We start from the raw sequence: 24031 nt of genomic DNA on the forward strand, positions 1-24031 counted from the left end.
GGTCAGGGCAATCCCAAGCACAACTACAGGCTGGGCAGAGAACGGATCGAGAGCAGCTCTGATGATAAGGACCTGGGGGTGCTGGTTGATGGGAAGCTCACCATGAGCCAGCAATGTGTGCTTGCAGCCCAGAAAGCCAGCCCTATCCTGGGCTGCACCAAAAGCAGTGTGGGCAGCAGGGAGAGGGAGGGGATTGTGCCCCTCTGCGCTGCTCTCGTGTGACCCCACCTGGAGCCCTGCGCTCAGCTCTGGATATGTGCATTCTAGGCCAAGTCCAGAGGCGGCCACGAAGATGAACAAGGGGCTGGAGCACCTCTCCTGTGAAAAAAGGCTGAGGGAGCTGGGGCTGTTCAGCCTGAAGAAGAGAAGGCTCCAGGGAGACCTTCCAGCGACCTTCCAGTGCCTAAAGGGGGCTACAGGAAAGCTGGGGAGGGACTCTTTGTCAGGCAGGGGTGTAGTGATAGGACAAGGCTAATGGCTTTAAACTGAAAGAAAGGAGATTTAGATTAGATATAAGGAAGAAATTCTTCACTCAGAGGGCAGTGAGGCCCTGGCACAGGCTGCCTAGAGAAGCTGTGGCTGCCCCATCCCTGGCAGAGCCCTAGGCCAGCCTGAATGGGGTTTTTGGCAGCCTGGGCTGGTGGGAAGTGTCCCTGCCCATGGCAGGGGGTTGGAGTTAGATGGGCTTTAAGGTCCCTTCCAACCCAAACCGTTTTCTGATTCTGTGATTCTATTGTAGGGAACACTAAAAAGAGGGTTAAAAGGTGCTGTATTCATAAGCAAAAAGGGCACAGATGGCCATGACATGCTTGGAAACTAAAATTGTGTCTCTCGGTCAGCAAGCTTGATGTTGTGGAACAGAGGAGTGGTAAGAAACCTCCAGTTACTTTTAATGAGGAACTTGATCAGCTAATGTACAGGACTTCGTGATCTGGTTTCCTGTCCTGGGCTTGGATGTGAAGACCTAGTAGGATCGTTCTAGTCCTTTCTACCTTGATGGAGTTACTCTGGTTTGAGAGATCATTGCTGAGCAGAAAGATTTGATGTGGAAGTTGATAAGACAACTGAGTTTTCCAGTCTTCTGGTCTTTGGAATAGAAAAGTAGTTAGATAAATTATCCAAGATTTATGTTTCACTGATTTGTATTTATCAGTTCTGCTTGCCTCTGTGTGTGTCAAAGGTGTATATTTGAGAATTAATACCTTCTTTTTGAGTAGTTGGTTTTGCCTTCAAGATTTTCAAAATAACATCTAGATGTTTTGAGGAGACTAGTTCTAAACTCATCTTTAAGGTCTATGACCAAATCTCAGCCCCCTGAGACAATAGGAATTGTTGCCATAAAGTTAACCACCTTATATGAGTGTGTCAAGAAGGGACTTCGTACTGTCCGAGGAAAACACAGTAGTAAACCTTGTGTATTTTTATTTATTTATTACTTGACTAATTAATAGGTATACAACGATGCCCATATGCTGGAAAAGATCCTTAAAGAAAAAAGGAAAGAACTGGGACCCCTACCTGAAGATGATGATGTTGCATCTCCTAAACTAAAGCTAAGTAAGGCAACCTTGTAAATTGCCATGTTTCCGCTAATCACTTACCAAATCCAACAATACAAACTTAAGAGACTCATCCTTTCAAAATGGAAGATATATCCTGCATATTTACATTGTTGTGCAAAGTAGAACTTTGTGTTCAAAATTACAATGACAACAGTGGTGTTTACATGTGCGTGTTATAAACTGGGGTGATGCATATGGCATTGTCTAAGAAAAGCAACTTAGAATGAAGAAGGAAAACTTCAGAACTGTTGGAATGATCTGACATTTAGGCATGTGGTGTTACCCAAATGTTAGATGCTGCATCGTGTACTCAGTAACACTTCAGTAAAGTGTGGGATTGCTTACAAGGAAGATGCTTCTCAAACTGAGTAAAGCCCTTAGTTTCCCTGCTCAGATACCTGGGATTTCCACAGAATGATGAAGGAAATATGAGGTTTTACTGGAATATTACTGAAAGCCATGAAAAACACAGAAGCAAAGTTTGCAACAATCTCCATTCTTAGAGCTGTTGCCCTTAAACTGCATTTGCTACTACTCAAACCATATGCTTTCTTAATACCTGTTCAGAATTTAGTAAACTGAGATTAAAACTGCACAGAAAGTGTTACAGCAAATAACTGCACACAGTCCTTTTGAGGTGTTGTTGAAAATAGAAATGTGCAGCTCTTTGGTGCAGTGCAGGTGGTAGACAAAGAAAGTGCTCAAGGTCTGTTTTTGTAATGTTTTTTCTTCTTTTGTCTGCTTAGGTAGAAAAAGTGGCATTTCTCCTAAAAAATCAAAATATATGACTCCAATGCAGCAAAAATTGAACGAAGTGTATGAAGCAGTTAAGAATTACACGGATAAACGAGGCAGGCGACTGAGCGCCATCTTCTTGAGGCTGCCATCTAGGTCTGAGCTTCCTGACTATTACGTAACCATTAAAAAGCCAGTTGACATGGAAAAGATCAGAAGTCATATGATGGCCAATAAGTACCAGGATATTGATTCCATGGTAGAAGACTTTGTAATGATGTTCAATAACGCTTGCACCTACAACGAACCGGAATCTTTGATTTATAAAGATGCCCTGGTCTTACATAAAGTTTTGCTTGAAACTCGGAGAGAGATAGAAGGAGATGAGGATTCTCATGTGCCCAATGTCACTTTGCTAATTCAGGAACTCATTCATAACCTTTTTGTATCTGTTATGAGCCACCAGGATGATGAGGGCAGATGTTACAGTGATTCCTTAGCTGAGATTCCTGCTGTTGATCCCAACTTCCCAAATAAACCTCCTCTGACTTTTGATATTATCCGAAAAAATGTTGAAAGTAATCGCTATAGAAGACTGGACTTGTTCCAGGAGAATATGTTTGAGGTACTGGAGCGGGCAAGAAGGATGAACAGGTGAGCAAAGCCATGTTTTTCAGATGTCTGTTGTCTCACAGCATGTTCTGCGTGTTAAATTTAGACAAACACAGAAGTATTTTAAAGTGTTTGCTTTCCTTCGTGTGGTCGTTTAGAAAATTTTGCTCAGTCTGCTCAGTCGTGTCTTCAGTTGAATGTAAGCTTTCATTTATAGACAAAGAGAGGCTTAGGCTTCTTGTACGGGATAGTTTTGATGTTTATCTTCCAAAGGCATACGTCATGAAAACCAGGTTTACGCTAACTTATAAATTGAAAAAACAAAGGGGAAGAGCTCTTCTTCAATTGCTTGACTAGCAGGTTACTCTTCTGGAGCCATCACAGTTTCATGAGTTGTAACATTGTGTGAAAGCTGTGAGCACTTGAAACTTCTTGCAGTGTTTATCTTGAATTAGGAAAGTCAGTTTTGTTAATATTACTATTATTATGTAAGTTCTCAGAAGTAATCACTGGAAGTGAACAGGCTGTAGAGGAGGGCCAGTGGCAAGTAGTTTTGGTTTCAAGCAGTTAGCTTTCATTTTTCTGCTATTTCAGGACTGATACATACAGAAATACTGCTTTTAGGTAAACTGTCAAACTGACAGCAGACTAGTAGCTGGAGCGTGACTGTGGTGCTGCTTGTTATGAGTAAGCACAGAAAACTGTTGGTAAAGTGAAGCTTTGCTGGGCATCACCTATCCCATACTGGTAGTAGGCAGTGTGCTTCAATTACTTTTGATTAAAATATGTCATGGTTTTCTTGGAAGCATTCTCTTTTGGGTTTTGTTCTGGTTTGCTTTGCTTGCTTATATGGGTGTCTTTTTTTTTGGTTTGTTTTTTGCTTTTGAAATTTAGGTTTTATAAGGTTAGGTATTTGCTAAGGGTTCTTGGATGTGCTGCAGCCAGATCAAAACTGTTTGTGAATGTTGGCGTAGTCAGTGTTTTTGCATCTGTGCTACATTAACACTACTTAGTAGGTCCACATGAGATGGTTTTGCATGTCACACATGCAGGATAAATCCTACACTAGCATGAGAAATCTGCTTCCAGGAAAGATTTTGTTGTTTGTTTTTGTTTGTTTTTAATCAGAGAAGTCTTGGGTAGAAATGTGGGAGGCCTTTTCTAGAGCAAATGAGAGCCAGGATAATGGGATTAAGTTACCTGTTTTACTGTACTGGAAAAGGATGGAGGCAGACTCTGAAGGAGAGTGACTGACCTAACATGCAATTTCCCTGATATTTTCTGGCAATTTCCTTGTGAGCTGACAGAAACAGCTTACCTTGGGTTATGTCAAGTAATTTTGTGTTCTTTTTTCTTTCACATTTTGTTAAAGAGATGGGCAGTACTTTCCATTGCAAACTCTCTCTGTTAGTGTTCCACCCAGTGGTGGATTGTTAGATGCTCCCCTGAATCAGGAGGTATCTGAGTAGGCATCAAGCAGGCTGGTAGTGGTGATTGCTCTAAACTGCCTTTTGCCTCACGTTCACAGAGATTTTAAGTTTTGTACCTGGAAAGCTTTCAAAGAAGGCCACGGCCATTTTTAGCAAAGTACCTCTTCAGGGTAAAACAGCCCATAATTGCTCAGTGGTATTCGATTGGAAACTATTCTCTTGGGTTGCAGAATATCATTGATATTGGCACTGTTTCATTTTGCAGGACATGTAAACAGCCTCCTTGACTCTAAAAATGATTTTTCTTGCCATATGGAGAACTCTTAACTCAAACGCCAGTTAGACTGCTACTTGAATTTGGCCACTAAGATGATCAGAGGGCTGGAGCACCTCTCCTGTGCTGAAAGGTTGAGGGAACTGGGCTTGTTTAGCTTGGAGAAGAGAAGAGAAGGCTCCAGGGCGACCTCATTGTGGCTTGAAGGGAGCATATAGACAGGAGGGGGAACGCCTGTTTACATGTGTTGATAGCGATTGGACAAGGGGGAATGGTTTTAAACTAAGACAGAAGACTTAGGTTGGATATTAGGAGGACGTTTTCCACTCAGAGGGTGGTGAGGCACTGGAACAGGTTGCCCAGGGAGGTTGTGGATGCCCCACCCCTGAAGGCATTCAAGGCCAGGCGGGATGCGGCTCTGGGCAGCCTGCTCTGGTGGTTGGCAACCCTGCTCAGAGCAGGGGGGTTGAAACCAGCTGATCTGTACAGTCCTTTTCAACCCAGACCATTCTATGATTCTATGAATTTGAAAAGTAGCACTAGATGCACTTAATGTTTTTTAACTTTCATTTTATAAATACATTTTTTAAAGTGAGGGACAGACAGTGACCAGCAAACTTTAGCCTTTTCGGCTTACCCTTTCAGTTTTAAGCTAGCAGCCAGGTTAGATGTGGAAAGGATCTGTGGTAGAGATTGTTTTACAAAAAGTACATAGAGTAGCATGGTAGAAAAACATGATGTTTAAACAATGCTTTTTTTATATAGGAGTTTTATCACAAGGTATGGTGGATGATGGCATGTATTTAGGATTCTGTTTGACTGTGCACAAATAATGTTTCTGGCATGTTGTATTGTACCTACGTTTGTACAGGACGGATTCAGAGATTTACGAGGATGCGGTTGAACTTCAGCAGTTCTTCATTAAAATTCGAGATGAACTTTGTAAAAATGGAGAGATTCTTCTGTCACCTGCTCTCAGCTATACCACCAAGCACCTTCACAATGACGTAGAAAAAGAAAAGAAGGAAAAGCTGCCCAAAGAAATAGAGGAGGATAAGCTCAAAAGAGAGGAGGAGAAGAGAGGTAATTATTTTCTGTTCATTAATATTGAATGTATTGAGAAATATACCTTCTGTGTATTGTGTATGCTCTGCTGTTGCTGCAGCTTTACTTACTGAAGGGACCTTAATAGTCTGTCTGGTTCTCCACAAAGAGCCTTGTATTTTAAGGTAATGAGAGATGTATTTTATATTGATCCTTATCAGCCAGTCCAGATGGCTTTAAAACAGATGCATGTAGATACAAACCTTATGTAAACTCATCACTAGAACATACTGAGGTACCAGTAGTCTTATTCCAAAGCTATTACAAAGGAAAAAAACAGTTTTTGTTAGGGCTTTCTTTTGCTAATAAGCTTAGCAATAATTGTTGTGAAGGACCTTTGAGTCATTTCTTTTTTTGGCACGTACCACTTTCCTTGATGTGCTGAAGGTATTATTTGTGATCACACTTTTAACGCTGCTAATGAAATGGTATCAAAGTAAGCCTTTTGCATTTGTTACTCAGCTGCTGTGAGTGTGAAGAGGAACAGGCTTTCAACATTTTGTAGGGTAAAAAACCTAATATGAAGGCCCTTTTTGTTTCACATTTCCTGACTGTTACTGTGCATATAATGGTTGTGGAGTACATCAAGGGGAATGAATAAAGCTCTCTAATTGTTCCTTTCCATAGATAGGAGCAAAGCTGTCAGCTCTTTGTCTTCTTTCTGACATGGTTTGTCTTTACATGTGGCACCAAGGTCAGCAGCAGTCAGCTGGTTGCTCCATCCAGGCTCAGGACTGTAAGGGGACAACATGTGCTTTTTCTATCTTCCTGTGATAGCTAAAAACCCCAAAGAAAGCAGAAAGTTACTTTCTGTAGGCTTCTGAGCTCGGTGCTGTCAGCATGTTCATCTTCCCTTGCCTGAAGGCTTCAGTAAAACTCCTCTGAAGAAGCAGTTCCCTATCTTCAGCAGCAGAAAGGAGTCTGGCACAGCACAAAACACACTTAAACCTTTCCTTCACACTGCAAGTGTCAGAGGAGGCACTGGCTGTCATGTGGCACTTCTGCATTGGCCGTTTAGAAACAGAAAAGAAGGAAGATCTCTTTTTGTTCTGTGACTGGCACCTAGTACACTGGGTTCCCAATTCACAGCTGCAGGATTGTGGTGTTACTGCCATAAAGAACAGTGCATGCATTGCATTAAACGTTGACACTACATTGATAGCCAAAAAGCATTGCTAATGTAGGCTATAGGCTCTTCACAAGGGGTGGCGGTGTGTCTCTCTATATTAGAGAGTGTTCTGATGTTGTAGAACTCGAGTCTGGGAATGCTAAGGTTGAGTCCCTATGGGTTCGGATCAGTGGGAATGCCAACAAGGCAGGAATCCTGGTGGGGAGTGTCATCATGCGGCACTTGCAGGGCAGGCAACCGGGTGATCAGGCCCAGTCAGCATGGGTTTATGAAAGGCAGGTCCTGCTGGACAAACCTGATCTCCTTCTATGACGAAGTGACATGTTCAGTGGCAGAGGGAAAGGCTGTGGATGTGGTCTACCTTGACTTCAGTAAGGCTTTTGACACAGTTTCCCACAGCATTCTCCTTGAGAAACTGGCTGCTCTTGGCTTGGACTGGTGGACGCTTCATTGGGTTAAAAATTCAACAAGGCCAAGTGCTGGGTCCTGCACCTGGGGCACAACAACCCCAAGCAGAGCTACAGGCTGGGATCTGAGTGGTTGGAAAGCTGCCTGGCAGAGAAGAACCTGGGAGTAGTGGTTGATAGTCAGCTGAATATGAGCCAGCAGTGTGCTCAGGTGGCCAAGAAGGCCAACGGCATCCTGGCTTGTATCAGAAGCAGTGTGGCCAGCAGGTCGAGGGAAGTGATTGTCCCCCTGTACTCGGCTCTGGTGAAGCTGCACCTCGAGTCCTGTGTTCAGTTTTGGGCCCCTCTCTACAAAAAGGACATGGAGGTGCTCAAGCAAGTCCAGAGAAGGGTGACGAAGCTGGTGAGGGGCCTGGAGAACAAGTCCTACGAGGAGCGGCTGAGGGAGCTGGGCTTGTTCAGCCTGGAGAAGAGGAGGCTCAGGGGCGAGACTCTATCGCTCTACAGGTACCTTAAAGGAGGCTGTAGCGAGGTGGGGGTTGGTCTGTTCTCCTATGTGCCCAGTGATAGGAAGAGTGGGAATGGGCTAAAGTTGCACCAGGGGAGTTTTAGGTTGGATGTTAGGAAGAACTTCTTTATCGAAAGGGTTGTGAGGCATTGGAATGGGCTGCCCAGGGAAGTGGTGGAGTCACCATCCCTGGAGGTCTTGAAAAGATGTTCAGATGTAGAGCTTAGGGATATGGTTTAGTGGAGGACTGATTAGTGTTAGGTCAGAGGTTGGACTCGGTGATCTTGGAGGTCTCTTCCAACCTAGATGATTCTGTGAATATGTGGTATTGCATTGGCTTGCAGCTGTCTTCCTTTTCTTTGTTTTTAACTGCACTTGCATATGCAGTATGCTCAACACTGCTAACAAAAATACTGTTTTATGTGCAAATAGTAGGCATTACTGTTTTAAAGTAATTGACTAAACAAAACTTCAGTGACTCAATTCATGAAGAGTGCTACATGAATGATTAAAACGTTGATAGTTTGTTTCTAGATTCCTTTTGCTCCTCTAGGGGAGACTCAATGGCTATGGCCCCAAGTTACTGAAAGTTAAAGTGTATACTTAAAGCAGGTTGACACTTACACTACCTATCTGAGTACATGCTTTAAGCCTGCATTCAGTGCAAGGTCTTTTATTTTTCTTCAGGGACGAGTGAGTTATCCAGCACTAAGCAAAGGGTAAAGGCATACACATCAGAAATTATGATTGATAGGGCATTGCTCAGGCCTATTTTCCTTGTTCTTGAAAATAGAAGCTGAAAAGAGTGAAGATTCCTCTGGCTCAGCTGGATTATCAAGTTTGCATCGGACCTACAGCCAGGATTGCAGCTTCAAGAACAGCATGTACCATGTAGGAGATTATGTCTATGTGGAGCCTGCTGAAGCCAACTTGCAACCTCACATAGTCTGCATTGAGAGGCTGTGGGAAGATTCTGCTGGTAAGGATGCCTTTGGTATAGAAAGACAAACAGTGAAACTTCTTACATCTTCAAATCTGAGCCCTGTCTGTGTAGATGTTAATTATTGCATTCGCAAAATTATGCGTGGACTGATGAGTATTGTTGATTGTTTCTGAGTTGCTTTGTCCCGAAAGAACTTTACTAACCTAAAGTTCGTGGATCAACACATGCTTTCTTGTTCTTCACTACCCACCCTAAATTGTAAGCATCCCAAAGAATAGGCTCTTTGAAGTGGAAGGAGCATCTTTTTCTGTGCTAATAGAAATTTCTGAACCAAAGTTGGATGCATTTAACTGCAAATGTTGGAAGCCATTGCAAGATTTATAAGTAAGTTTTAGGCTGTGTTTCCAATAGACATTTGGTTCTGCAGAACCTGAATCACCCAAATAGAGAAGGAACTGGTTTTCTTGGAAAAAAGGCAGTTTGCAGGATTTCTAAGTAATCTAGTTTTCCTCACCTGAAGCAGTCAAGGAATCTTTTCCTGTTTTAAACAAGTTTAGTTTGCTCTCTATAAATTACTATGTGGCTATTTGATAAATAATACAATCTGTAGTTGGTTTTGCTTGTTTGTGCACTAGAGAATACACCTTTTTTGATCTTTTCCTTTCTCTCCCCCCTTTTTTGTCTTTTTTTTTTTTTTTTTTTTTTTTTTAAGGAGAGAAATGGCTGTATGGCTGTTGGTTTTATCGACCAAATGAAACGTTTCATCTTGCAACACGGAAGTTCTTGGAGAAAGAGGTTTTTAAAAGTGACTATTACAATAAAGTTCCAGTTAGCAAAATCTTGGGCAAATGCGTGGTCATGTTTGTTAAGGTGAGAAACTCTTTGGACTAATTTGCTAAACAGTTAATATTGTCTATGATATTTTCTTGAAGAGGTGTAGATATTATAAGTTGTAAGTATTCTACTAACACATAAAAAAAAAAAAAAAAAAAAAGGACTTGTTCTTATGTACTATTTGTAGTCTTCATTTTCTTCATGAGATTTGTAGTTCATCGAAGTGATGGATGATTTCCAGTGCTGGCTGCTTTATAGAATCATTTATTTATTAAGTACTTAGCTAATGTTTCCAGAGCATATAGTAGAAAAATTGCAGGTAACTTCTTAAAGGTCGCCATAAAAATCAGTCTAAAAATGTTTCTGATAAATGCACAGGAAAGAATGGGCTGTGTCAGAGGGAGCCCACCATGTCTTTGGTGGGGGTTTGGGGAGGTGGATATATTACTGAAATATTGCATCTAAAAATGTAATTCTTTTCATTCTGCAGGAATATTTTAAATTGTGTCCTGAAAACTTTAGAGATGAGGATGTCTATGTATGTGAGTCACGTTATTCTGCAAAGACAAAATCTTTTAAAAAAATTAAACTGTGGACTATGCCTGTAAGCTCTGTAAGATTTGTCCCACGAGACGTGCCCCTCCCCGTGGTCCGTGTTGCTTCTGTGTTTGCTAATACAGACAAAGCAGAGGAAGAGAAACACTCTGAAACATTAGAAGACAGTAAGGTGGGAGAAAGTATCCTTCATCTTGAAAAGGTATGCAAGATAATAAGATGAGCATTTGGTGTGTTTGACAGATAAAGAATGATGAAATGTGAGCCCTCAGGACCGAGGTTTCATAGACACATCCAGACACAAAAAATAGATAATACAAAATCTGTTATAAATTATTATACATAAAATACATAAATAGAAACACAGCATTCACAGTCCAAACAAAAAAAGAAATGTGTACCCGTTTGCTAAGTTTTACAAATGCTTTCTTGTGATCATGTTAAGGGTTGTTTGTTTTTTTTCTTTACTGCTTTAGGAAAAAAATTACATTTCAACTGAAAAGTTTGTTGTAATCCTAAAGTATCAGTGGGGCTAAAAGTCTGATTTTAGCTCACAGAGATGCTTTATTATGTAGTGTTTCAGTAAAATTGTTAGTAGCTAGGCAGCAGCAAGCAATACATAATATAATATTCTTTGTGACCTACTTATGGTTAATAGCTGAACAGTTTATTTTCAAAATGCATAAAAATATTTCTGGCCAAGCTACTAGGCAAAATGTTTTTTACTGTGCTTAGAGTTATAAGTTAAATTGATTTATTTAAATACATTTGCAATAAATGTAATCAAATTTATATAAAATAATTTTAGTCGTAACTCTACTTACATTCTGAGTACTTTTTAACAGAACCTCAGAATAGAAAACCCAGCACACTCATTGTCAGACAAAAGAAGGAATTCTTTCTACCAAGAGAAGGAAAACTTGAGATCTTTTCCTGCCACACTTTGAGGGGGATATCCTATGTTTTCATTGGCTGTTTGTAATCTGAACTAAAAGGTCAATTGAGGCAATGAGTTTTAACTAAAAAGTAAGAAATAGAACAAATTGTGTGATTTTTGTACTCCATATATATGGAGTATTCATATTATTGTGTATGAGAGGTGAATCATTAAATTTTTATGTATCTTAACTTGGCCAAATACTTATTCTTGCCTTCTGAAGTTTTTGCTGTGCTTTATAACAAGCCATCAAAATAGGCAGACAAGGCTTCAAAGTCCATAACTTTGAAGCAATAGAACAAAAAAGGACCTGGGAATTGCTGGCAAAATTATGGCTTTGAATGTGAAATAGGAAGGCTTGCACCATACTTGGAGGGTATCTGTGGCTTGTATATTTCATTTTTAAATTCTAAGGCCCCTCATTTTTGTATTTACAGGTCTTTTTGCTATTTGCCTATTATTGGTGACATAAAGAAAAGTCTGGTTTACTTGCACATGGCATCACTTCATGAGTTTGTTTTTCCTTCCTCCACAAGTTTCTAAGTGTGTATTCTTCTGCAGGATAAAGAAGATGTTCCAGTAGAAATGTCCAATGGAGAACCTGGTTGTCATTACTTTGAACAGCTCTGTTACAATGATATGTGGCTTAAGGTCGGAGACTGTGTCTTCATAAAATCACATGGGTTAGTGCGACCTCGGGTAGGAAGGTAGGTGCAACTTCTTTTTTTGCAGATTGTGTCTATAAAAATACCTTGGACAAAAGACTGTCTTACTGAAACAAGTATGAAAGAGGATGGGAAATAATCTCCTAAATGGAACCAGAAGTTAGAAGCTCTTAGTGGGCTGAGGTGGAAATTTATCAGCCTGGTTTTAAAAAAGTGACAGTTGTACAGTTGGAGTAGGCTGTACCTTTTTTTTTTTTTTCACTCGTTTCACAGTCTTCCTGAACAAGTCAGTACATCCAGATAACTCATTAGGAGGGATGGCCTTTCATCTATGTCAGTGGTTTGTTTTTCTTTCTAGAATTGAAAAGATGTGGGTGCGAGATGGAGCTGCATATTTCTTTGGTCCAATCTTTATCCATCCTGAAGAAACTGAACATGAACCAACTAAAATGTTCTACAAGAAGGAAGTGTTTTTAAGTAACTTGGAGGAGACCTGTCCTATGACTTGCATTTTGGGTAATTGTTAACAACTTTAAATCCAATGGGAGATTCTCATTCTGTACATTTAAAACAAAAATAAAATAAAAATCTGACATAATTTCTAGTGATGGGTTGGCTTGACTCCAAATTCATACTGAGTGAATGAGGAGAGATCATTCTATCTGTTCCTACTATGCATTCTTGTCTCTAGGACCTGCAGTGAGGTTTTTCACGATGAGGAAGTTTCCTTAAAATAAGGGAATTACACATGAATCAAAGCAAACGTTTTCTGTAGTCGGAGAACAGAAAAATCCACTGTTCTAGTATGTTAACTGGAAAGTCAATTGAGAAGGAAGCTGATTTTTTTTTAAATGAGATGCTATTATGTACTTTCTGTACATCTTAACTACATATATTCTGTAGTTAAAATGCTGTGCTAAATATCGTTAACAGACTCATGATCGTTGTTTTTGTTAAAGAACAAAAAAACAGAAGTTTAAAAAATGAAATCCAAAGGCTGAATTCCGTGGGTTTCTTATGAGTGATGTTATTTAATAGGGATGTCAGTTGATGTATTTTCTGTAGTTGGCCTAAATACTGGGTTGATACTTATGTGACCAGGAAAAAAAAATGAGTTTCCAAACTTTTTGTAAAATGTCTGCAAACGTGGTTGCCTTCTTAACCAGCTCATTTCATTTCTGCAGGGAAGTGTGCTGTTCTGTCGTTCAAGGACTTCCTCTCCTGCAGGCCAACAGAAATTTCTGAAAATGATGTTTTTCTTTGTGAGAGCCGCTACAATGAAAGTGATAAACAAATGAAGAAATTTAAGGGGCTCAAGAGGTTTTCACTTTCTGCAAAAGTTGTCGATGATGAAATATACTATTTTAGGTAAAAATGGTATGGGAATAAGGGAGTCATCTGAGCACTCTTCTGAATTGTGGTGAATTAACCCAGTTAGCAGCTAAGCCCCCATCCAGCCACTTGCTCACTTTCCTCAGAGGCATGTGGGAGAGAATCAGGAGGGCAAAAGCAAGAGAAACTTGCAGGTTAAGATAAAGATGGTACAATTTTTGAAGCAAAGCAAAATCAATAATTCACTACTTCATCTTGGCTGGCGGATGTTTAGCTACTTTCTGAGAGCAGGGCATCAGCACAAGCTATCTATATTTTGGAAGACAAATACCATATCCTCACATGACCCCCCCTCACACACACACACCCTTCTCCAGCTTTCCCCCAGTTTTTATGATGTTACATGATATGGCAGTACTGCTTTGGTCAGTGGGGGTTAACAATCCTGGCTGTTTCCCCTCCTAGCTTTCTGCCCACTCCCAGCCAACTCAAAGTGGGGGAGTGGAGGAAATAAAAGGTCTTGACAGTGTGGTGATGTGACACTGTTCAGCAAGAGCTAAAACATCCGTGTGTTATCAACACTGTTTTGGTCACAAATCCAAAAGGCAGCACCATACAGGCTGTCATGATAAAACTTGACTCCACCCCAGGCAGACCCAGTACATACATAAAAGTCACTGTTGAAGATTAAATCTGGTTGCATGTTTTTTAAAACAAGTTTGAGGAAGAAGTCCAAATAAGTTTTTTCAGTCTTAATACCAGCAGATGTTTACTTTTTTCTTCTCCTGACTTTAGTAAAACTTGTCACGTTTTTGGATTAGTAGGTTAGTAGGTCTTGGACATCGTTAAAATACCTGAGTCCTCAGTATGGATAACAATTAGCTTTCCAATTGGTGAACATAATCAAAATATTAATTTCTAACTAAAAAAAAACGTAAGACCTAAGGAAGTTGTGCTGTTAACTTCCTTCTGCTGCAGAGATGAATTATTTGCTGCATTGAAATTGCCTTCTAACTCATAAAATTAAAAAAAAAAAAAATCCTTCCAACAAGTGACTGAAATAAAACACTGGCTATGGATACTGAATGATTTCTGCTCAGTGTTCTGAAAGATAGCACAGGTGTATCCTAAGTCACCATTGTTTCCATGTTGTTCAGTCACATAAGAAGAAAAGTTGGTTTCCTCTTCAGAATATTTGCTGTGTCCTGTGAAGTATGAATACATTCTCATCTGTATTTTTTCTTCCTCTAACTTTCAGAAAACCCATAGTTCCTCAGAAGGAACCATCTCCACTTCTGGAGAAGAAGATCCAGCAGCTAGAAGCAAAATTTGCTGAGTTGGAAGGAGGTGATGAGGACATAGAAGAGATGGGAGAAGAGGAAGGTGATATCACTGAAACACCTTCTATGCCTCAGCTTCAGACCCCATTAGCTAGTGAATTGGATATAATGCCTTATACTCCACCACAGGTAAAAATCTTTGAGAGACCTTTAAACCTCTGTATTCCTCATTCTTTCCTCAAGGCAAATAAAAAAAAAAAACACACAACATTTTATCACAGAACAGATTTATATTTCAGTTTACTGGTCTGTGGAGTAATTATACAGAACAGTTATAGCATATCCAATATGATACGCATGTTGTAATGTTTAAGTCTGTTAAAATATTTCAAAGGAAGTATCATTCAGCTTAGGAAAATCTTGTAGGGTATGTTTTTGTATACATGTATGTCAATATTGTTTCTTGTTAGTAGGTTTTCTGTGACACTTTTTAAGAAATAATAGGCCCTTATATTAAATATAAGGTTAGGATGTGAGGGTTTAACTGTAATTTAGGGGTTACCTAGCATCCTTTTTTTTTTTTTAAGCTTTTCCTTAAATTTTGAAACAAGCTAGATTTGGGTGCTAGAGTTTTGACAAGTGTTTTTTAGAAAATGCTGCACATTCATGAAGGAAGAAAATCACTTTTAGTTTTATTGTTACTGTTCACACTTGGAAATTGGAACTTGAGGGAGGAAAAAAAGTGAGAGCTATTAATGTGTCTTGCTGTGCATCATAGAAATTTTGAAATTAAATTCCTGATAAATGGACGAGTAGTAAATGAGAAATCATGTGGTTATGTGATGCTTGAACATGGCACGAGTTGTTGCTGCCGCTTAAATGGAGCGCTTTGTCCCCTCCCTCGCTTGCTGCATCTCTCACACAAGCCCTGGCTGTAATGTATGAGTATTGAAACAGGCTGGGGAACTGCTTTAGCTGGAAGTTCACCTAACCAAAAATGTTTGTTGACAACTGGGTTAGATTGTTTTATCTGTCTCATCACGTTCTCACATCCAAGTTAATGCCAGCAAACTAAGGAGGCAATGGGAATGACCTGCTGGGAACAAGAGGGAATTTGGGAAGTGTTTGTAACCAGCAGTGTGGACTTCTGCTGTGTTACATTGACTGTGAAGTGATAGCTTCATTGGCAGTTGAAGAAAGGATGTGACCACGTGTCACAAAAAAAAAAAAAAAAAAAAGGAAAGAAAAAAAAAAGAAAACAATTGATGAAATTCAAACCTTTAGTTTTGTTTGATCATTATTTTTGCTATGCGAGCAGACCACCAGAGACATTTTCCCATGCAAAGCCGACTGCTGCTCTTGCTTTTTAGTGTTGAATTTGTAAATAGCATGAGAACTCTTGCCAGGTATTACAAAAAGCAAGTATGTTGTTATCTATATTAGCCAACTAATATAACATTGTAGGAAGGGGGAAGGTAACTTATACATCAAAATAATACTGTTGCTAAGCATGGAAATGGAAATACACAGCGTGCGTGTATATACCTTCAGACAGATGTGACCTCTGAAGTCTAGAAATTGAAGTTGAAAAAAAAATTAAGAAAAAAATGAAAAGAATCAATAACAGTGTATTCTGAGAGGTGAAAGATGATTCATAAGTACCCCCTTGCAGATTCCTCATGCTGCTGATTTGGAAATAAGAGGCATGTTGTGTCTGAGCTGGCATTCAAAACACAATTTAACTTTGACAGAGATAAGTAACACGTAGCACAGAAAGAAACTGTCTTCTTCAGCCCAACATAATTGTTCTATTTATGTCTCCTTTGAAAAGTGTCATTTTAAACAGAGCTCCCAGGTAAAAGGCATATGTTTGCTTCGTGTTCTCTTAAATGTATGTGATTTTATCTAAAAAAAAACACTATTAAAACTCCTGTTATTTTTACCCTTTTTTCCTGATAACAAAAGAAGCATTTACTGCACCTGAGAATAAAAGGAGACAAGATGATTGAATACGTGGTGATGTGGGGCTTGACAAATAGGTGAATGATATTCTCCTGCTGCAGTTTGCTGTAAATCAGGAAGCCGAACCTAAGAAAGGTGTTTTTTGCTTATAGCAGTATGGCTGAGAAAAGGCATTGAAGAGGGTCCTGGTTTATTTCTTCTCATACCACATCTAATCTATTATGCAGTTATCTGCCTCAAATGGATAAGATTATGTTAAAAATTGTCTTATCAGAGATGTAAAATAATGGAAAAATAAGAAATCTGAGTTCGGTTTTCATAAAAATTCTCAAAATCCTGCTTTCCCTTTCAAACCAATGAGTAGGCCTTAATGTTACGTGACCACAGGTATAGTTGGATTTACCTGTTACTGAATTGAGAACTCTTCACCTGCCAATGTGAGCTTTCTTGAGAAGCTAGGATGTGTTGTACAAGCAGTTTGTCATACCAGAACCTGTGTGTTTTTTTTTCCTGCTTCCTCCATCATAGAGACAAACCTAGAAAACTTCCTTCCAAAAAAACAAATATTGTCCTTAGGCTCATGATGAAAACATTGAGGGCAGATTGCCGTTTGAAAATGAATACAGTGAAGCCTGGAGTAATGCACCAGCATGCCTCAGTTTATCCACTGCCTGGTTTATGTTCATGAGTAAGACTTTTAGAAAGCTTTGGTGTAGCTGAAGCTTTGTATTTAGCTGGGAGATGAGTGTTGGACAGTTGGGCTTGGAGCAGCAAATAAATGGAGTAATATGGCCAGGACTTTCAGGGTAGGAAGAGAACAATTGCATATATTTTTCTTTCCTCTCTGCCACTTCCCCACAAGTATTTGGAAACAGTTACAGTCTTCGAGATGTGAAAAATCTGTAGTACTCAAGATACGAGGAAGCCCTGTTGAGGGTTTCAGTATGTTGATGTGTTTGTGGGCCTTATTGGCTAGTGAATGGGTGAATTACAGTCTCCCATACATCACATACAGGTGGCATCCCAGTGGTTGTCAGAACAGTTTAAATATTGGTGGCTGGAAATATCAAGGAGCTCTCAACAGGAGCAGCCAGGGTGGGAAGAGCAAAGGAGCAGATTGTGGATAGAATGGAGTATTTGTCACTCATCAGCACACAGGTGGGGATGTGAACCTGGTGTGCAGGTGACAGTGATCAGAAAAACCGGGCTTTGCTTTTTTTTTTCAGGGAGAAATGGGTACTTCTGAACTGGGAGAGGAACTCTAGAGATAAAGGAATGTCTGGCAGGCAAAATAGAGAGCACTTAGGGATGAGAAGACTGGAGGATAGAAGACAAGGAGGTGGGAGTTGCAAAGGCCTGGGAATAAATGTGAAAGCAATTCCCTAAAATCTGCAATGCAAATAAAACCTTCTACTTGTGTTGGCAATATTTCTGAGCAGCATAATGGATGACATCTGTGATAGCAGCACAATTACTGTTATTCTTTTGGCATTCTAAATAGTCCCTTACTTGCTACTCAGCCCTTCAGAGTCCTCTCAGTTAGTTAGGAATGACTTCAGCTAATAGCGATCGTTCTGTGCTGTGTTTCTGCACACTTTTTGAAGCCTCCATTATAAGGTTGGCTTTATGTCTGGAAGGGTTAAAAAGCATCAGATCATTGTGTTTTGCTTTTTGTTTTTGTTGTGGTGCTGTTTGTTTTGTTTTGTTGGTTTTTTTTGTTGTTTTTTTTTTTTTTTCCCCACCTGTGTACTTTCTGTGAATGTGTGCTTGTTATGCATTGGTAGGAGATGCAATCTCTCTTTAGGGGCTATAAAGTTGAATGGGTCTTGGACAGATATATACAAGAGGAATTTGGGAATACTTTTACATACTATTTCTTACAGCTTTGATTTTTTTAATGTCAAGAAACTCTGTCGTATGCTTGTGGTCATAACTGCTTTTTCTCGCAGTCCACTCCCAAGTCTGTTAAGGGCAGCACCAAGAAGGAGGGATCGAAAAGGAAGATCAACATGAGTGGTTACATCTTATTTAGCAGTGAGATGAGAGCTGTGATTAAAGCTCAGCACCCAGACTATTCCTTTGGAGAGCTCAGCAGGCTTGTAGGAACTGAATGGAGAAACTTGGAAGCAACAAAGAAAGCAGAATATGAAGGTAAATAAAAACTAAAATGCTAAACTCTCTTTTTACACTTTTTCTCTTTGAACATGTTCGATGTTATGACTCAGATGACCAGTTTTATAAAAGGAAGTAGTTGTGTTTGTGTTCTGGACGTGCCTTAAAGAGGAGTTCATATTGAGAGCTGACTGAAGAGGAGCAAAGAGCATGTTTAAGTTATGTAGTGTACAACTGATAATTGAAATATCCTTGCCACAAATAATCAAATGAACAAAGACAAAAGAAATGGGGAAGAGTTAGAAGTAAAAGGGCTTGAAGCCCTAGTGCTGGAAGTCAGCTGGAAAAATGGCTTGTAAAAGTTTCTGTATAGGAGGACATGGAGGGGGCAGCAAGAAAGGGAACTTTTGGACAAGAAGCTCTTCAGAGCTGCATTACCAGGTAAGAAAGTGTATAGTAGAGCAGAAAACAAGTTTCTCAGTTAACTGTACTGAGAGTATGAAAGAGCTTTGGTATAATAAAATCAGGGATACAGACTGTTATACTGTAAATGTGACCTGTTGTTCAGTCTCAGTATTAACTGTTGTAACTGATGTTGAGAGATTTCATATCCTGAATTAAGCCAAGGGATGAGGTACTTTCAAAAGACCTTTCTCTCTCTCTCTCTCTCTCTCTCTCTCTCTTTCTCTTTCTCTCTTGTTTTCCTACTGATACTGTTCGTTGTTTCAGCTTTGTTTGACCAAAAATCAAAATGCAGATGATCCTTAACAGCAGGCCCTATCCAAGCAAACAGAGTAGCTTGACATCCAGAGTTACTGTTTCAGTTAATAATGTCTCAACATTTCCAATATAAAGCCCAGTGTTTAAGCAACTGTTACAATTTTATTGGATAGGAAAGTTTCAACCCCTTAGAAAGGTATTGTCCAGTTAAGTTATAATGTTACTTTTTAAAAGCGAGGGTGATAACTTTTTTGCATGCTCAAAGTGGTAGAGGCTGCTCTGATACCTCAAAGTGGAGGTTTGCCTTGTGCTTTACACCCTCAGCCTCCTCAGTCCTTTGTGAACTTGCAGTAGTACCTCTGCAGTTCTGGAGGGTTGAGCACCATCACGTGTGAGTCGTCTTTGCAAATGTGAAGGGAAATGGTAATGCTCTTTTGTTGTGAAAGTATCATGGCCTGCCTTTTTTCCTGTTGTAGTTTGCTATTACACCAGCGTAGGTGCATGTGGCATCTTTTATTGACAGGCAAGCTCGAGCAGTAGGACAGCTAGCTGTCATCCCTTGAGCATTGTGATGCTCACACTTCCACTGTAACCTAACAGTAGCAACAGTGTCTGTCCCCTGTGTTAACGATATTCTGAGTGCTTCCATTTTAACCCTCCCTAGCCTTAAAATTTTCAAGGCTTTTGAGTCTTGGACTGCAGTTTTTCCAGCTTGGTGTTTGCCCAGGACTAGGCTTTTATTTGTTTTGGAGGGGTTGCGATGGGGTTACAAAGCATCCAAACTGTTTACTCATTACCATGCTTGAAAGGAGAGAAACTCCACTCCTTCCCCTGTGATAAGTCAAAATTCGTGTGCTCTCTAGTGTGGACACTGCACCAGGGATACCAGGGAACTGGCATGGTTTGACACTTGAATGGAGAAGTGCCTTTCCGTGTTTTGGTAATAAAGCAGTCCGCATTTTTGATTCCTTTTGACCCACTGAAAATTTCATTTGTCATATGTGCAGGTTAGTAGCTGGGTTTTAGCAGTAGTTAATCAAAGAACAGGCTGTGTTGAAAATGCCTCGTGGCTAACTGCACTGTGGAAACTCCTTAAAATAAAGTTATGTGTGGGGTTTGAGGCAAAGGCCTGTCCTAAGATAAAGCTTTTTGTTCAAAGCACGATCTCTTTCCTGTCTCTTGAGATGTATTGGAAATGGCTTTTGAATGATCTCGAGTCCTAGCTTAAATGATTTGGGGTTAGGTGCAATGAGTATTAAGGTGAGTGTTTGAGGCTGAGCTTTCAGACACCCCCTTCGATTCCCTCTGGCAGTGTTGTTCCATCTGTTAGTGAATGAGTGGCAGCCACTGCGTGGACAGACAAGGTAACGCTCAAGTGTTGTCCTACATCAGGTCCTTCTTCAAGTCTGAAGTCTGATAAAACTGAATGCTTAACAGTAACCTCTCATTCACCAGGGTACCTCCAGAACTTTTGCTTTTGGCTTTTGTCTGACTTTTTTTTTTTTTTTTTTAACTGGCCAGCAGTAGGTGAGAATCAGAACAACTACTTCATCTTTTCCCTAAACGCTTACTCTGGTCTTAAGATGATTATCTCCTTTTTCTACTTCAAGATCTATCTTTAAACGTCTCATGTATTTTGTGCAGATGAGTTGCCTGTAGTAAATTTAGGAGTTTCTGTGTGTCGTCATCTCTTCCTGAAATGACAGGAGCAAAAAGGAGGGAAATGCCTGTGAAATAAAACTGGTCTTTCAGTGTGTGGATGCTGTGCTAGATGCTGCACAAGTGGGTCCTACAGAAGACTAATGCGTGATATGTTTGCAGTCATATACTGGAAAAAGTGTCTAACGTTGGCAGGATGCATTCATAACTCGATCTCCTTGATGAACTTCTTAGCCTTGTTTGACAGAGGACCTTGATTACTGTTTTAGTGGCAGTTTTCATCTTCCACCAGCTGCAAGAAAACTTCTAGTCCTGCATTCACTGTTGTTAAAATTTGCTGGAGATGTATGCTGCATTCGTTTATCCTTTGTTGTTCCTCATTGCGTCAGTAAGAGACGATGTTCAGAGTGAACAAATCAGCAACTTGCATGCCCTAAAAGCATCTTCAGTGGGCATTCGGTATACCTTCTTTTTTTGTTTGCTTGTTTTTGTTCTTTTTTTGTTTGTTTTGTTTGCTTGTTTTCTTTTTGGGGGTGGGGATGGGTTTTTTGTTTGTTTGTTTGTTTTTTCTTCTTCCCATGACCCTTTGTCCTTCTCTTAATATAAAATTGTCCTCTGGTCAGATTCCCCTGCAGTAGATCTTTTGTTCTTGCAGTCACAGTGAGAAACTTGATTGAGATAATGACCAGATTCATCGTACAAAGGACACACATGACCTCCAGTGAGCAGCACAATGTGAGTTAGACATCTTCAGCAAAAAAAAAAAAAAAATAGCTCAGAGGGGACCAAAATGGGGAAAACAACAGAAAGAGGCAAAAGAAAAATATTTTTGCTTCATCAAACTGCTGCTTGTTATGTTCCAAACACTAAGGACCTATCTACACTAGGGAAAAACTTTGCAAGTGCTTCCCAACTTTGCCACCGCTTTTCGGCTGCATCAGTAATAAAAAACGATAAACTAACCCCAAAAATGCAACAACAAGAAAAGAAGTGGGGAGCCCAGGAAGAAACGGGCCACCACTGGCACTGCTGCCTGCTATTTGCATCTTGCTTTAGGGCATGTATGAGAGACAGGGTGCTCAAAATTCCTGTCTGTGGGAGAGCTGCTGGCCTTGGCTGGGACTGGTTTAGCTGAGCCAGTGGTGTCAAAGAGGGAACGTTTTGCCATGTTCTCCTAGTGCGGACTGAGCCTAGTGCTGGACTGCTGCTTCATGTTGGTAACACTGGTGTTATTATCCAATTTGTTCTTTGACTTTTCAAATTTTTATTTTATTATGATTATTTTTTATTATTATTTTATTTTTTTAGAAAAAGATAAAACTTTGTGGACTATTTTTCATGCAAGGTTCTCTAAAAGTCTTAGCTGCAGCCACATGAAATCAAATCATATGCTGTATACAAAGATTCATCTGTTCTACTTTATATTTGACTAAACTATGCCAGTGTTTGACTAGTCCTTTTTAATGAACAGATAATATTTTGAAATTCTGGGTTACAAAACAGAACTGAAAATCTAAAATACTTTTACAGAGCGGGCAGCTAAAGTTGCTGAGCAGCAGGAGAGAGAGCGAGCAGCACAGCAGCAGAATCCCTCCCCCCGGGCAGGCACTCCTGTCGGGGCTCTTATGGGGGTGGTGCCGCCACCAACACCAATGGGGATGCTCAATCAGCAGTTGACACCCGTTGCAGGTAAAACGTAGGAGCTATGACCATTTTTTCCTCATCCACTATATCAACCCCCCTTCATAACTCTGAACACTCTCTTGGGTCACTTTGTTCTTGCGGAAGAAAAGGCTCAAGCTCTTCAGTCTTTCTTCATGGTGACTATACGTAGCCTCAGCAGTGGGCTGGCGGTCCCACGTTACGTGCTCCACTAGTGAGTAGCCTGTTGAAAGCGCAGAGAAAGGCTCCTCCTCGGGCAGTAGGCCTGTTCTGTTGGTGTGCAGTCGTGTTTATTCGCTCTGCTTTGCCGAGGTCACGTTTATCCCTGCTGCGGCAGGAGGGGAGGGAGCTGAATGCTCTTGTAGTGCATGCGGCACCAGTGGATGTGGTAAAGCAGGAGGCAAATGATGTTTTTTTTTAATTGTCAGGGAGGTGAGAGGCAAACAGAAATCCAAACCAGGCTGTAAATCCAAGCACAAGAATTGGTAGTTGGGTATAAGTGTTGTACTCGAGGTTCTAGTGCCATTGCAAATACAAGTACAAAATCCCAACGTTACTGCTTTTATCAGGTGATTTTCAGACCAGTTTAGAGAACTCTTCCACGTGGTCCCTGTTGCTGGGTGCTGTGGTCATTGCCAGTCACAGTCCGACTTGAGTTCATAGGTAGTGTGCTCAGAAGTATCTCCAGATCAGATCTGAAGAGTCTTTTATGGAAATCAGCCTTACATCTGTGAGAGAACAAATTAGGTCTGATCTGATAGTTTGTTCTCCTTCCCCCATTTCTGGTTAGCAATAGCTGGGTAGCTTCAGTCAAGGTCAAAATAGTGCTGAGTAGGTAAAAATGAGTATTTGGAGGTTTGGTGTTTTTATTTTTTTGTTTAGTTTTGACTTTGTTTTGTTTGTTTTAAATTTCCCTTATGGCATTCCAATTATTCCATTTACTCTTTTGTCATTTTTCTTTTTCTATGTCTTGCCGGCTGTGGCCATACTTACAGCTGCCAGCCTGAAATGTTTTTCATTATGGTCTCTAAAACATTTTTTCAGAAAATAGGTTGCATGGATGTTTAGACAGAAGGCACATTCCTTGTTTAGTTCATGGTCTCCAGATTACAAAGCATTTGTTTACACTGAATTGCGTATTTCTTTTAGTCGTTCCTTTGTTTATTTTTTAAACTTTGTTCCTTGAACACCTTGTAGATATTTTTTGTCTTGCAGTGATGATTTTTCTGAACTGTTTGCAGTTGGTGTGTGTGTGCACATCTCTGTGCGTATATTTCCAAAAAAAATATCTCCAGCACTAGTCTTCTTTGTGAATAATCTACTTCAATCCAGAATGCATAGTAATGTCATCACCTTGTGGTTGTTGGTTGTTTTTTCTTGATTTGGTTCTTGTTTTTTGGTATTGTGTCGCTTTTCCTTTTTTTTTTTTTGGGGGGTAGGTATTGATAGGCAGTAGTACTTTTATTAACACTTTCTTAAAAGCTTTCCAGCAGCTGGGCTTTCTGCAAACCACACGTATTACCTTCCTTCCTGTGGCAGCCTCCTCAAAAGCATACCTCTGTTCAAGACCATCATCTTATAGCTCACCCTGTTAGGTCTCTTTACTCTG

The 24031-nt window shown here is 40.1% G+C and overlaps 1 protein-coding gene across 10 annotated transcripts in view; it reads left to right on the top strand.

The window, feature by feature from the left end:
• PBRM1 (polybromo 1) overlaps positions 1–24031 on the top strand; it is a 62601-nt gene that overhangs the window by 30011 nt on the left and 8559 nt on the right. For 9 of the 10 annotated variants that reach the window (XM_084530796.1, XM_084530797.1, XM_084530800.1 and 6 more), the window contains 11 exons: positions 1452–1557; positions 2309–2951; positions 5485–5696; positions 8555–8740; positions 9417–9574; positions 10029–10295; positions 11592–11737; positions 12054–12211; positions 12880–13063; positions 14286–14496; positions 18219–18420. In XM_084530796.1, the coding sequence (XP_084386922.1) occupies positions 1452–1557; positions 2309–2951; positions 5485–5696; positions 8555–8740; positions 9417–9574; positions 10029–10295; positions 11592–11737; positions 12054–12211; positions 12880–13063; positions 14286–14496; positions 18219–18420 (2473 nt within the window). Of the gene's footprint in view, positions 1–1451; positions 1558–2308; positions 2952–5484; positions 5697–8554; positions 8741–9416; positions 9575–10028; positions 10296–11591; positions 11738–12053; positions 12212–12879; positions 13064–14285; positions 14497–18218; positions 18421–22290; positions 22450–24031 lie in introns of all 10 variants that reach the window. The other variant, XM_084530801.1, reaches the window with a different exon arrangement.

Source organism: Aythya ferina (genome assembly GCF_964211825.1).
Source record: "Aythya ferina genome assembly, chromosome: 10".
Classification (NCBI taxonomy): domain Eukaryota; kingdom Metazoa; phylum Chordata; class Aves; order Anseriformes; family Anatidae; genus Aythya; species Aythya ferina.